The following is a 12,734-nucleotide window of genomic DNA, read 5'->3' as shown; positions in this document are numbered from 1 at the left end:
GCGGGGCGCAGGGACCGCGCCCGCGCCCTCCGCTCCAGACCTGGGGTTCAAGGTCCCGCCAGCAGGGGTCACCGCTCAGGGGTGCCCCTCGCGGGTTCCCTCTCCCGGGTGGGACACTCACCCCATCGGGCCCGCTTTCCAGCGCCTCGACCGCCCGACCTTTCCCAGGTGGCCGGGACCCACGGGGCCCTAGTCCAGGAGCACCCAGCCCCTCCTAAAGAAGGGCCGGGCCTCCTGTGTCTCTCGAAGGCTGCCTGCCGGTCGGCGGGGCGACTCTTGTCTTCAGCTGGCATCTCTGCGGCTGTCAGTCTGTCCGCCTACGGACCAAGGGCCACCATCTCTTTACCGAAGCACGATCGGGCTGCTGCACCCTCGCAGGCTCCTGTCTGGCGGCCCGCCCTTCCTCTGGGCACCTGGGACAGCTGTGAGGCCCAGGGGAGCCTTAGACAGGGAGCTGGCAGGTGAGGGCCAGCGCTGAATCCAGTGCGAGCTCCTCTTGTGTCTTCGAAGGGCGCTTGCGCGACGTGGGGAGGAGGAGCTGGGTGGGGTGATGGGGGGACAGAAGCCGGCGGGGGTGGGCAGGGAACTCCGCAGAGTCCATCTTGGGGAGGAAACCAGCGATTTTCCTTCAGATCCGAGCTGCAAGACCACCGGCGAACCGGGGTCCGCCGGGTGGGTGGGGCAACCGAGTTTCTGAGCAAAGCTAGGGGTCTGCAAGGACCTAGGCGAGGCGGGGGAGGCTTACGTTCCCCCACCCGCCCCCGGGCGTTCCTTCCAGCCCCGCCTGGGGTCTTCCTTCTACTAAGCTCATCCCTCTCTCGGACCGCGCTGCAGGCTTTGCAGAAGGCGGAGGCTGAGAGTATAGGGGCGGGTCCCCCATCCCCACCTCCTGACGTCCCGCCTCGCTCCCCCCACCCCCTTCCCGGCGGAGTTCGGAGGCCCCAAGGCCGCGAGAGGCAGCTCATTCTGCCCCGGCGGGGCTGAGGGCAGTGGCGGCCGCACACCCCTCCCCCATCAGGGCACAGTCCCAGGGAATTCGGAAGTTTAACAGTTTTTCTAATCTAGCCAAAGAAACTTTTACCTTCTCAAAATTCTGGGGTCTGGCACGAGGAGAGTTGAAAAGTTTGGGGTCTCTCATCACCTTCTAATCGGAAACACTACAGAATCCTGAGTTTAGTGTGACTGGTTTTTGAAACAATGGCTTCACTTGAGGTCTTGGGCTCTGTAAGCCGCCCTGCTGCTGCCCTCGGGGATCGGGAGATGGGCAGCTTCTCTCTCACGTTTCCAAATCGCTGGGTTTCACACGTGCTCATTTTGCAATGCAAACACCACCACTCGGTTTTATTGGTTTTGTTATAACAGCCTCTGAAGCAGGCAATTACTGGTGTGAACATACATAAAAAAACATAATTTTATCGGGTTAAGAGTGTGCAACAGTGTAAACTCGGTGAAGTGCTGTTGGTGAAAAGTATGTGCTGAGGATGAAGTCGGAAGGTCAGCAGGCTGAGGAGTCTTCACAAGGAACAGTAGCAAGCCTCAAACCCAGAGGGGACAGCAACACAAACGGGCCTCGAACGGCGCGTCTTCGCGTGTAAACTTTCGGATGTAAACTTTATGCTTCAGGGCGTCTCCCTGCCGCTCTGAGAGCAGCCCCGTCCGGCGGGTCCCTCAGTTGGGGGGCCCGGCCGACTCCCGTCCGTGGCCCCGGGGAGCCCGAGTTCAGACGCTCCCTCCGGGGAGGGCTGGCGGCCTGAGCTGCGCCGCCCTTTCGCCTCGCTTTGGACACTCGGTAAAAAAGGGTAGGCCACGTTCGCGCCTGCGGCCTGAGCGCCGGTTCTCTCCTTGCCCCGGTGCCCTGCCCTTTAGGCGCAGAAGGGCTTGCCGCCGGCCTTTGGCACGGCCAGCAGGTCCTTGGTGGCGCCGGCGGCGGGGTCGTCGGGGGGCGCGGCGGGCGGGAAGGGGCGCGCCAGGGGCGTGGTCAGCACGCTGGCGCCCGCCCCCAGCGAGCGGCCCAGCGGCCCCCGGTCCAGGAGCGCGCTCTTGGCTGTGGCCCAGGCCTGGTTCAAAGTGCTGTGCCTAAGGATGGGGTCGTGGAAGACCCCGTCTACCCAGTTTCTGAGACTGGTTACCGGGGAGTCCTGGTGCCTGTCCAGGGCACCGGCGGGGGCCGGGGCCGCGGGCGAGGAGGAGGCGGGTGCCGAGGAGGGGGCCGCAGGGCCCGCGGGGGGGCCTTGGCGCTTGAGCATGCACGAGGGGAACTCAGTCTGGCTGAAGGCGGTGGCGGTGGCCGCGGTGGCCGTGTGCGCCAGGGACCAGATGCGTGGCTTGGCCTCGAGGCCGGCCGACGCCCCAGAGGGAGCGAAGCCCAGCTTGGACTCGCAGACCTGTGGGCCGCCCCCCGCGCCCGCGCCCGCCGGCTGCTCCGGCACGGCCGCCGCGCTCCGGAGGCAGCTCCGGGCCCTCTCCAGGTCTTGGTCCAGAGCGGCCCCGCCCCCGGCGGCCAGGGGCAGCCGGAGGGCGCCCGGAGCCTCCTTCCCCGGGGCGCTGGGCCCTTCCGGCCCGGTGGGGATGCGATCCAGGCCGCCGTCCAGGGGCTGGAAGGGAGGCTTCAGCTCGCACTCTGGGGGTTCTCCCTCCAGGGGGTCAAAGTCCTCCAAGTCGCTGAGCTCCAGGTCCTTTCCTTTGCCGATGGGCTCTGCCGGGAGAGAAAGAGTGACCAGTGAAGGGAGACGGGGTGGCGGTTCGCCGAACCCGGTACCCTCCTTCCCGGGTCTGAGCGCATGGTTAGGGGCCACTTTGGAGCGAGGAAAAACGTGCTTATTTCCTCTAGCTCCCATCTCCTCCAGGCTCCTGGTCCCCGGAACAGGGACCAATCTGATTCCGGCCTCCTACCAAACGGGGTGATTTTGCGCGAGTCCCAGCTCACTGCTTGGGTCCCCTGGCTCACACAGCCTCGCTTCCTCGGGGCCAGGGCACTCCATTCGCAGCTTAGGCCCAGAGGCTTGCCTTATCCCACGCCTTTAGAGATCCGAAAACACGAGAGAAGGCGCAGGGAGCCCCGCCCTGAGACCAGGCCCCGCACCGCCAGCCTCCCGGGTACCTTCAACCTTGGTACTCTTGAGGGGCTGCCCCCGGCCTTCCTCCTCGCCCCCTTCTTCCTCCTCGCCCTCGGCGTAGGGCCGCTTCTCGTCTGCGCACTTGTTCCTCGGAGGCCACGTCATCTTGTTCTCCTTCTTGAGGCGCCGGCGCGCGTTGGCGAACCAGGTGGAGACCTGCGTGAGGGTCATCTTGGTGATGATGGCCAGCATGATCTTCTCGCCCTTGGTGGGGTAGGGGTTCTTGCGGTGCTCCTGCAGCCAGGCTTTGAGCGTGCTGGTGGTCTCGCGCGTGGCGTTCTTCCGCCTAGTGCCGCTGTCCATGGTCCCGTACCTGGGGACAAGCTGGGCAATGGGGCGCCGGCAGCGGCCCGCACAGCAGGCGGGGGCGGGGGGGGGGGTGGGGCGGCCAGGGCCAGGCCCACGTGGCTTTCAATCACGGTCGTGTGGGTGGGGGGGGGAGGTTTGTGTGTTTATGGTGGAATGGGTTTTACCCAGGTGGGCGCTGTCTTTCAATGTTTACATTTGATTAAACCTATATGGAGTCAGAGAGGTCCCAGTGGGTGGGGGAGAAGGCCGGCCAGGTCTCTGTCACCCTACAGACACTCATGTCTCTGTGAGGTCCTTTACTGGGCCCCTTTGATCCTAAAACCAGGAAAGCACATCGCAGGGACCCGAAGAACCCAACGACGCACCACCCGTGGGCAGAAATGGTCCCGAGCGCCTGTGGGGACATAGTGCCCGCAGGGTCTACGTGCGAGGCCTGCAATTACAGGCGTCTGTCGCTCCACGAAGGCTGGCCGTCTGCTGGTGCACAAAGTCGCCCCTGTAGGGGCTGTGGGCTGGGCCCGGACGCCCCGCACAGGCCGCACCTCTCCGGGTGGGGGAGGCGGCCGAAGTCTGGGCTTTGGGAGTCGGGAAAGACGGCGTGGGTGCCGCGCGGGAGACAGCTTAGCCTTTAGGCCGTGGAGACATGGGCTCGGTAGGAGGCGGGTGCGCCCAACCCCGGCTCAGCTGGAGCTTGACCCGGGAAAGACCCCTTGCTCAGTCGCCCAAATTTTCAGAGGGGGCGTGGCTCGGGGGTCGGGGGCTGGGCCGTGGCGGGGATCGGGGGGTCGGGGGTGGGACCGTGGGGGGTCGGGGGCGGGACTGTGGGGGTCGGGTGTCGGGGGGGGCGTGGCGGGGTGGCCCTCACCTGTCATATGGGTACTGGCCCAGCGCCGGCTCATAAGGGTAGTAGGCGGCAGCGGCGGGAGCGAGGCCCGCATGCGCAGATCCCGGCGCATCCTTGGAGTCGAAGCTGTTCTGTAGGAGCCCGTGAGCCTGGGGTTGCAGCTTCCGGGATGCGACCCAGCTCGACCCCTCCCCTAGGAACGCTGGGTCCGGCGGGCTTCCCGCAGGCCCCTCGGAAGCCGCCATCCCGCCCCCATCCCCAGCCGCCTGGCCCGGTCCCAGGCTGCCCTTCGGGCCCAGGTAGCGAAGGAACCCCAAGATGTGGAATGAGGAGGAGCAGAGTTGGGGTGTCAGGGAATGAGAGAGGGGAAGAGGCTGGGGGCGGGAGCGACTGGGCGACGGCAGAGGCGGAGGGGCTGGCCGGGGGCGCAGGGCGAAGCGAGGGTGGAAATGGGGAGGAGCCCAGCGAGAAGGAGGGGGGTAGGGGACCGGGTGGGGGACAGGCCCGAGCGAGCTGCGACAGAACCACATATCTGATCCCAACTCAATAGAGAGCAGACAGAAAACAATAAGTACATTCAGTACGAGGCCCTACCCACCAGAAGCCCCCAACCCTGGGGCTGGTGCGCTCTGAAGGACCAGGCTTGGAGGCCAGGGTTAGGGTGGGGCGTGCTCTCCCACCTCCCAACGCCCGGGCCCCAGGGGACTCGCCCCTCGCCTCCAGTTTGGGTCGGTTGAGGTGAGCGTGGCAGGAAGAAGGTTTGCGAGGCACCCCCTCCCCTTACCAGCGAGTAGAAGGCGGAGGCTTCGGAGCCATAGGTCACGTAGTTGCCGTAGCCCTGCGAGCCGCCGTAGGGGCCCCCGTAGACGCCCAGCGCCGCGGCCGAGTTGAGCTCGTGGCGCGCGGTAGCCAGCAGCCGGCTCTCGTAGACCGGGCAGTAGACGGGCGCTTGGGCCGAGGCAGCTGGCCCAGAGTCGGCCAGCGTGCGGCCACCGGACTCGCAGCACGTGCTCAGGGAGTTGGTGGTCATCAGGAACTAGGGGAAAGAGGGGTGAGGAAGGGGGGCCCCCTCCGGACTCGAGGCTGGGCCCCTGGGCCTGCGTCCGCCCCACGCACAGCCCCGGGGGCGCGGACTCCGTGTCCTTGGCGGCGCTGCCATCGTCCACACAGATCCGCGCGTCCCTTTCCAGGATGCAAGTGCGCCCGGTCTCCTCCAGCCACGTGGGGCCCAGTGCCTCCTGGACGGAATGTTCACACCCTCCCCGGGGGTTTCCAAGGCCTCAGCGCGCACGCCCTCGGGTGCCACCTCTCTCCTGGGTCCCCAGGTTCCCCGGGGCACACCTCAGAGCCCGGGAGGGGGTGGAGGACAAACAAAAGCGGGAAATGGGGGCCCTGCCCGTCGGTGTTCCTCCGGCCTCTGCCCGCCCCAGGGTGGGTCGCCAGGGGTGCGTGGCACAGGCCCCGCTCGCTGGGAGGTGATAGCGGGTGGCTGGTCTAGCGGGGCCCCCTTACCTGGGGTGCCGAGGAGTAGGGGTACCCAAACTGCGGGTAGGACATGGCGGGCCCGGGGCCGGCGGGCGGGGCCGGCAGGGTCCTGAGCGAGGGGGCCGGCGTGGCGCGGCCACTGCTCGGGGGCCGCGGGCTTCTAGACACTGGGAGGGCGAAGCAGAAGAGCCGGTTAATGCAGCCACAAGCTCGGTAAACTTTTCTAAGTGGAGAGGAAAGTGAGCCGCGGCGATCCTCTCAGCTTCACAGTCCGGAGCCTGGAGGGGACACTGGGACCGACCGGCCTCGCAGCGGCGACACAAATACATATTTTGCAAAAAAGGGAAAAAAAAAATGAGTCGTGCGAATCCGTCAAGTCAGCGGTGCGCGGCTTTAAGCGGCGGAGGCTCTGACGTCAGCCCCACGCCGCGCAGCCCGGCCCGGCCGCAGACGCGGGGGTCACTCGGCCCCGGCCCGGCCGGGCGGGGCGGGGACAGGCGGCCGCGCCGCCCGGGGCGGAGGGCGCACGGCCGAAACAAATGAATTTCCTCCGAGGAGCAGTCAACATCGCCCCGACGCACGGAGTTTCTCCTTAGTCACTGAGGACGGAAGGACTTTTAATTAGAAATTAATTAATGAGCAGCTGCTCCTTCCCGCCCCACTGTAATCATTAGTCTCAATTACAAATGAGACGGACGAGGGGTGTGCGAGTGAGGCTTCGCGGGAGCCGTAATCAACAGTTAAAATTAGCTCGGCGCTGGCGCAGCCGGCCGGCCTCGGCCCCGCGCGCCCCTCCAGGTGGAAGGCAGGCAGGCAGGCAGCTCCGCGGGCCGGCGCGCGGCGGCGGAGGGCGGCGCGCAGCGACTATTGTTAACGGGGACTGGGCGAAGCCTCCCTGCAGTTCGAACCCCACAGCGGGCCGCAGTTCCAGCACTCGCGCGGTCACGGGGCGCCGTCCGCATCTGGGAGTCAGAGTGCCCTGAGTGTGTGGGCCTGGGCCCTCCCCGGAGCCCGCCGCCCCGGGACTCGGTGGGCCTGAGGGTTCGCCACTGCCGGCCGCCGGGCCCCGGGGGAGCCAGCCCCTCCTCGTCCAGTCTGTTCCCGCTCGGCGCACCGGCCCTCCCTTTGCTCGCCCCCGCCCGCCTCGCGGGCCGCCCTCCCCTTGCCCCTCGCGGCTGAACTCGGGACTGCCAGACAGCCCGGCGCGCTCCGAGGAGCTGGTTTCCTAACTCGGCTCCGGGGGCCCTCGCGCTGCGCTCGCTCTTCGCGGCCACCTTCGGGCCTAGGCACTGGGGAGGGGGCGCGGGGCGCCTGGCCGGGGCGGCCTTCCCTGCCCGGGGCTCAAGGAGCGGTCGCGGGCACACCCCAGCGCTTCCGCAGCCGATCCCCGGCCTGGGACCTTGCGCGAGCCCGGCGCCCAGGCGGCAAGGGGACGCCCGGGCCACCCGGAACCCCGGCCTGCCTTCGGCGCAGCCACCCAGCGGGGCCCGGGCTCGCCCCTGCAGCTCCCGCCCGGCCGGGCCTCCCGCGGCCGCCGGGAGGGAGCCGTTCGCGGCGGCGCTGTGCAGACTTGCTGGGAACGATCCCTGGGTTCAGACCTGTGAATCGCCTCAGGGTCACCCTCTAATTAATGATGACGTTCTCGCCCTCTCCCCAGCTGCAAACCTGCCTCCCAGAAACGAAATCTGCCCGCTCTGACAGCTTGGTTCAAGGTGATTGATGACTATCTGGAGACCACAGTACGCATCCTATAATATCTGCGGCGTAATTGCTTTAATTTACAGACGAAAAGTACGAGTTCTCCGATCGCTCTGGACCGCAGCCGGCCACGTCCGAGCGGCCCGCCAAAGAAAATCCTCGGAAATAATGAATAGCCGCTCCATGCAAATCATTCAGACACTTTAGCGTCTGTAGCCGGAAGAGATATATAAAGAACACGAGTCAAATGACATTAATAATTGTTTTTGAATTCTGTATTGATTTCATGGCGGCCGCGTTTCTTTCTTTCTCACCTGAATTGCTAATATCACCTTCCTGTAAATAATAAGGAACTAGCCACCGGGGCTTCTCGGCAGAAATGAATCTCTCCGTCGCTCTGCCTCCTGCGCCGCGGCGCCTCCCCTCCCCCACTCTGCCCTGCTCCCCCCTCCTCCCCGTTTTCCTGCTTGGCCGAGGCTTTTAGGAAACATCCTCCTACTTTCCATTATTTATTGTTTACAAACAACTCACTCTCCCCGGGTGATGGGGAGGGAAGGGCGCCCGAGCAGGGGTGGCCGAGGGCTCAGGGAGCGGCCGTCTTCACTGGAGGAAGGCATTCGGCATCCTTTCCTCGCCCCATTCCCGTGGCCGGGCCCCCCCGCCGCCCGGCGACTGGAAGCGTTCAGCCGCCGGGGAGGAAGCCACCGCGCAGGTCCCAGCGGCCAGCGCCTCGGGGCCACCGCTCGCCGCGTCCAGGCCGCGCCCATTTCCTCCCCGGAGACTCGGCCGCGGCTCCCGGGAAACGGCGCCCCTGAACACGCACCATTCATCTTCTGAGCAGACCTGCACACCCTCGGCGCGCGGTGGGCGCAGCGGGCCGCGCGGCTCTGGGGGAGGGGTTTCAGGGGCTGTCTTGACCCTCGCCGCTAGTTCTCCTGTTTTCCTTTCCACCCTGAGCGCGCGGACAGACACTCGCAGTCCCGCCCTCCCGCGTCTGGCCGGCCGTCTTCTTTCCCTGGCCCTGAAACCCCACTCGCCCAAGGCGCTTTGCTAGGCCTCTGACCCCGATCCTCGGTGCTGGCCCAGGCCACACTGGCCGCGTGAGGGGCCGCCTGCCCCCCAGTTTGGGGAAGCTTGGGGCTGCGGGAGGAATCTCCCGGCCTTGCGGGCCGCCCACACAGCCCCTGCGAAGCTCCCTGGAGGCCAGGTTACCCCGACCATCTGCACTCGCGGGCACACCCCGACACACTGCTGCCAACCTGTGCCTCTGTCAAGACCGTCTGCCGGAGCCCAGTGCTTTCTGGGCCATCTTTGTCCCCTAGTTAAGGCAGGAATAACTCTCCCGCGTGCTTTCCTAAAAGGCCCAGGCGTGAGCTGAGTCCCCAGATCTCTCCCTGAGAGCAGGACAGACCTAGTGGCAGAGTCTCAGGCACCATCAGTCTACACGTGCCTGCACAGACTCGGCTTCCTGAGCCCACTTCCTCGAAGGACCCCCGTTCTAAAAACACGCCCGCGGGCAGGAACTGCCGGAAACCAAGCGCTTCCCCACGGACAAGGCAGCGCCTCGATTTTGGTCAGATGCCCCCACGGGCCTGCTGAATTCCAAGGGAGCCGGGGCTGAGGGGCCCTGAGGACGATTAGTCCCCAGTCCTAGAGGTACTTGGCGCTCCCTTGTTGCCCAGGGGTGGTGTCGGCCGTCGGAACCACGGCTGGCCCTGGGGAGAGAGGCCGGGTCCTGACCCTCCTCTGCTCTCGGCAGGGCTTCTCCCCTGAGATCAGCTGAGCCCCCGAGGTCTGACCGGTCCCCAGAGTTGTTTCCTGGGGCCTCCGCTCCCTTGCCCCGAGAGTCGCGCGGGCACGACGCGGGGGTGGGGGGCCCGCTCCAGCCCGGAGAAGTTGACCCGAGCCGGGAGGCTGGGGCGGGGGCGCGCAGCCCAGGGCAGGGCCTTCCTCTCTCAGGCGCCGGGCCCACTGCTCGCGGACACCGGGCGGGGTGTGGGGCTCGGGGGGTTCTAGGTGTCCCGAAGCCCCAGTCGCTAACCCCGAGCCTGGCGGGTCGCTCTTTCGAAGCCGCTCCTCTGGGGTCTCCCGCGAAGCCCCGGGCGAGCTGCAGGCGCGCGGGATGAGTCCTCCTCGCGAAACGCCCCGCGCTCCGGCCCATTCCCTCCCGCTTTCCCACCGCGGCCCCGCCGCTGGCTCCCAGGGCGCCGCCCGAGCCGGGAAGGCTGTCAGCCGGGCGTCCCAGCGCAGGCCCCCGGCTCCGCGAGGCCCCCGTGCCCCAAGCCGCCCCCGCCCCCCGTTTTCCCTCCACTTGCGGCCGACGCGGCCGCCTCCAGAGACCCCACCGGCGGGCAGCAAACTTTGCGCCCCCAGCGCAGGAGCGATCCTCGCAAAGTTTGCGCGGCCGGGCCCACTCCCTACCTGCGCCGGGGACGCGCCCGCCCGCGCCGCTCGGGCGCCGGGGCCGCGGAGAGCAGCGCGCAGCCCGGGACGCACCGGGGAGTCGCCGCCGCCGCCGCCGCCCGCGCCCCTCGGCGGCCGCGCGGAGCCTCCGCCTCTTCGGCCGGGGGGAGGGGTCTCGGAGCCCCGGGGCGGGGGCGGGCGCGGGGACCTCGCCTACCTGCGGTGGCGCCGGGCCACTGCCGGCCGCCCGCGAGGGCTCCGCGCGGCCGCTCGGCGCGCGCGCTCCAGCGGGGAGCGGGCGACAACTAATGGAGACATTTCCAGGCGGAGCACCTGGCGAGCAAGCGGAGCGCGCCGGCGTCCCCAGGCGCCGCGGTCGTCAGCCGAGCCCGCACCGGCGTGACGTGGGCGAGCGAGCGCGCGGCTCCCACCCGGCGCCCATTAACGCTTTCCCCCGCGGGCGCCGCGCGCTCGCCGACTTTTCCCCTCCGCCCGGCCGGCGAGGGCGACCGGGGCGCGCGGGGCGCTGGGGCCGGGATGAGGGGCGCCCTCGGACGGCGGCGGGGTGGGGGGCGGGGGCACCCCGGCTCGAGAGGACCCTCCGGCCGGAACAGGAGGGCCTCGATTGGGCCAAGCGCTCGAGGCGGCCTCAGGGTCCTCGCGGGCCTTCAGAGGGCCCTCCCCGCGCCCGGCTTGCTTCTTGGGGCCTCCGGAGCCGCTCCGGGACAGGACCCCAGGGTTTCCCCCTTCCGCCCAGCCCCTCTCTCGCCAGTCCCCACTCCCCAGCCCTCTCTTGGCCTTAGTATCCCGGCGCTGGGGATCCAATGGAGCGCCCAGGTGCTGAAAGCCCAGTGCTCCTTGGAGGGGGCTGGGGTCCTGCCTCCAGGGCCCGCCTCTCTCTCGCCCCTCCCCCAACGCTGCCCCTTCACCCTGGGGAGCCCACTTTCCGATGTGTCCCCGCTTGGCCCCACTGGATCTGACGCTCAGGGCAGTGGGCCCTGGGCTGGGCGGGAGCCTGGCTGTGGGCAGGGGGCTTGGGCAGGTGGATCTGGGTGTGTCCAGGCGACAGGGCCTGCTTGGGGACCACTGAACCTGTGACCAGGACCTGGCCCACAACGAGGCCTCCTGCCAGGAGGGCTTTATCAGGCCTTCCGGAGCCCTGCTGGCCTGGGCCTTTGGCCTTCTAGTGTTTCCATGTGGACAGTCTGTGGCTTCTGCCCCCTGCGGCTGGGAGGGCAGGCCCGTGTGGTGGGCCCAGGTCCCGGCTTCCCTGACCCCTGACCCTCCCCCAGCCCACCCTGAACCCCCTGCCCTCGTGTCCTCCCAGATCCTTGTCACTTCCACTTCAGAGAACCCTGAACTTGTTTCTGCTGTGATTCCTGGCCCGTCAGTGACGGTTGAGGCTTGCTGACTTGCAGAATGCCTGAAAAAACTTGCTGCCAGCCCACCCCTTTTCTGCAGCAGGTGGAAAGGCCACGAGTGTTTGCCAGGCTTCACTGGTGGAGGGTGGTGCTCCGGGCTGGGGCGACTTTGTGTCCAGGCGGTGGGCCGGCGGGGCTTCCTCTGGGAGAGGAGGGGGCCTGTGCCCATCACCCCCACCCCAGCTTCCTGGCCCTGGTGCTTCCAGTGGCTTCTGTGGGGGGAGGGGATCAGCTCTGGCCTCTGGGCCTGCTCTGTAACAGGAGGCCGGGCCTCCTCCAGGCTGCCTCCCTGCAGGCATGTCCCTGTCCCTCTGCCCTGGGCTGATGGAAGTGTTCTGGGAAGGGGTGTCCAGCGGGAAGGAGATGGGGGGCAGTGAGTTGCACCCTGGGGAGGGATGGGGTTTGCCTGCAGCTCTGCCTGTTTCTTTGTCTCCTCCTTCCTGCTGTGCTCGATGCTCTGGGCTGTGTCCTGGGGCCAACAAGACAGGCCGCCACTTCCCCGAGAGAGAGGCTTACCTGGACTCAGATTCTTTTCATAGCTGAAGATGAGCAAGGCAGGCTTGTGTTTACGACCTTGATTGGGTGATAAACTCAATTCACATTCACCAGGGCCTCCCTCTTTAGCAACAACACACTGCTGTGTCAGGGAGCCCAGGCAGCCCAGAGGCTGTGTTCCTGCAGGGTTTCTGTAGCCCTGACCGCTCCAGGCGTCTGGAGGTGGCACCACTGGGAGACCTTCCTTGGGAGTGAGGGCTTCCCTTCCCTGGACTCGCCCAGAGACCATCATCTGGATGCTGTCAGCCTGGACCTGGCTCTGGCCCCTGACTGAGGGCCGGAAGCCTCAGGGGCCAGCCTCTGTTCCCTAGCCCCTGAGCTCGGGCAGGGAGCTGCTCCAGCCCTCCGGCCTCACTGCCAGGCCCGCCTGGCTCTGAGGAAATGATGAAGCAGCCCTGGCTGGCAAGGCATCTCTTGGGCATTGCAGTGGTCCTCATGGAAAGTGAGCGGGCAGCCTGGGCTCCTCTGGAGGGCTGCCGTTCCCCTCCCCAGCCCCCTGGCCTGGCACGAGCTGCCTGCCGCTTTGCCCCCAACTCTGGTCAGTTCTTGGCTCCCCAAGAAGCACCTTTCAATCCCTCTTTTGTTTTTCCTGTTGGCAGAGCCCGAGTGCAATCTGAAACAAAAGTCTCTGTGCCCCCGGGGCTTGGCCCTGCCTGTATCCTCCCCCTCGCCTGAACCTTGCTGTGACTTGCAGAGGCATTTCGGGGTTGAGAGCTGGAGCTGGCGCTGATGAGGCCAGCTCCCACACTGCCCCCGTGCCTGCCATCGCCCAGGGGTCTGGGCGTCCACGGCCCCCTGCTCCCCGAGGACGCAGGAAGGACAAGAGGCTCTCACCCGGCCCCGAGAGGATACTGAAGGGACTGTTCCTGAGTGAGGACAGCTTCGGAGAGACCCCCAGGCCCA

The 12,734-nt window shown here is 67.2% G+C and overlaps 1 protein-coding gene across 1 annotated transcript; it reads right to left on the bottom strand.

The window, feature by feature from the left end:
* Nucleotides 1–1,312: 1,312 nt before the first annotated feature.
* IRX4 (iroquois homeobox 4) lies at nucleotides 1,313–5,670 on the bottom strand. The gene is made up of 4 exons (XM_027520245.1): nucleotides 5,054–5,670; nucleotides 4,291–4,400; nucleotides 3,101–3,429; nucleotides 1,313–2,695 (listed from the first exon to the last, which is right to left on the bottom strand). Exons 1-4 carry the CDS (start codon nucleotides 5,297–5,299, stop codon nucleotides 1,863–1,865), a joined length of 1,518 nt encoding a protein of 505 aa, XP_027376046.1. The 5' UTR covers nucleotides 5,300–5,670; the 3' UTR covers nucleotides 1,313–1,862.
* Nucleotides 5,671–12,734: the final 7,064 nt, after the last annotated feature.

This window comes from Bos indicus x Bos taurus, chromosome 20 (assembly GCF_003369695.1).
Source record: "Bos indicus x Bos taurus breed Angus x Brahman F1 hybrid chromosome 20, Bos_hybrid_MaternalHap_v2.0, whole genome shotgun sequence".
Classification (NCBI taxonomy): domain Eukaryota; kingdom Metazoa; phylum Chordata; class Mammalia; order Artiodactyla; family Bovidae; genus Bos; species Bos indicus x Bos taurus.
Note: the sequence above shows the minus strand (reverse complement) of the source record. Positions and strands in the feature narration are given on the sequence as shown.

What these genes read in the sequence shown, in the direction of transcription:
- IRX4 (XM_027520245.1), bottom strand. Translation starts at nt 5,299, where the DNA reads ATGACCACCAACTCCCTGAGCACGTGCTGCGAGTCCGGTGGCCGCACG. An exon ending in CCTCCGCCTTCTACTCGCTG is followed by an intron (nt 4,401 to 5,053) that starts GTAAGGGGAGGG and finishes GGGCTCCTACAG; the next exon opens with AACAGCTTCGACTCCAAGGA. An exon ending in GGCCAGTACCCATATGACAG is followed by an intron (nt 3,430 to 4,290) that starts GTGAGGGCCACC and finishes GCTTGTCCCCAG; the next exon opens with GTACGGGACCATGGACAGCG.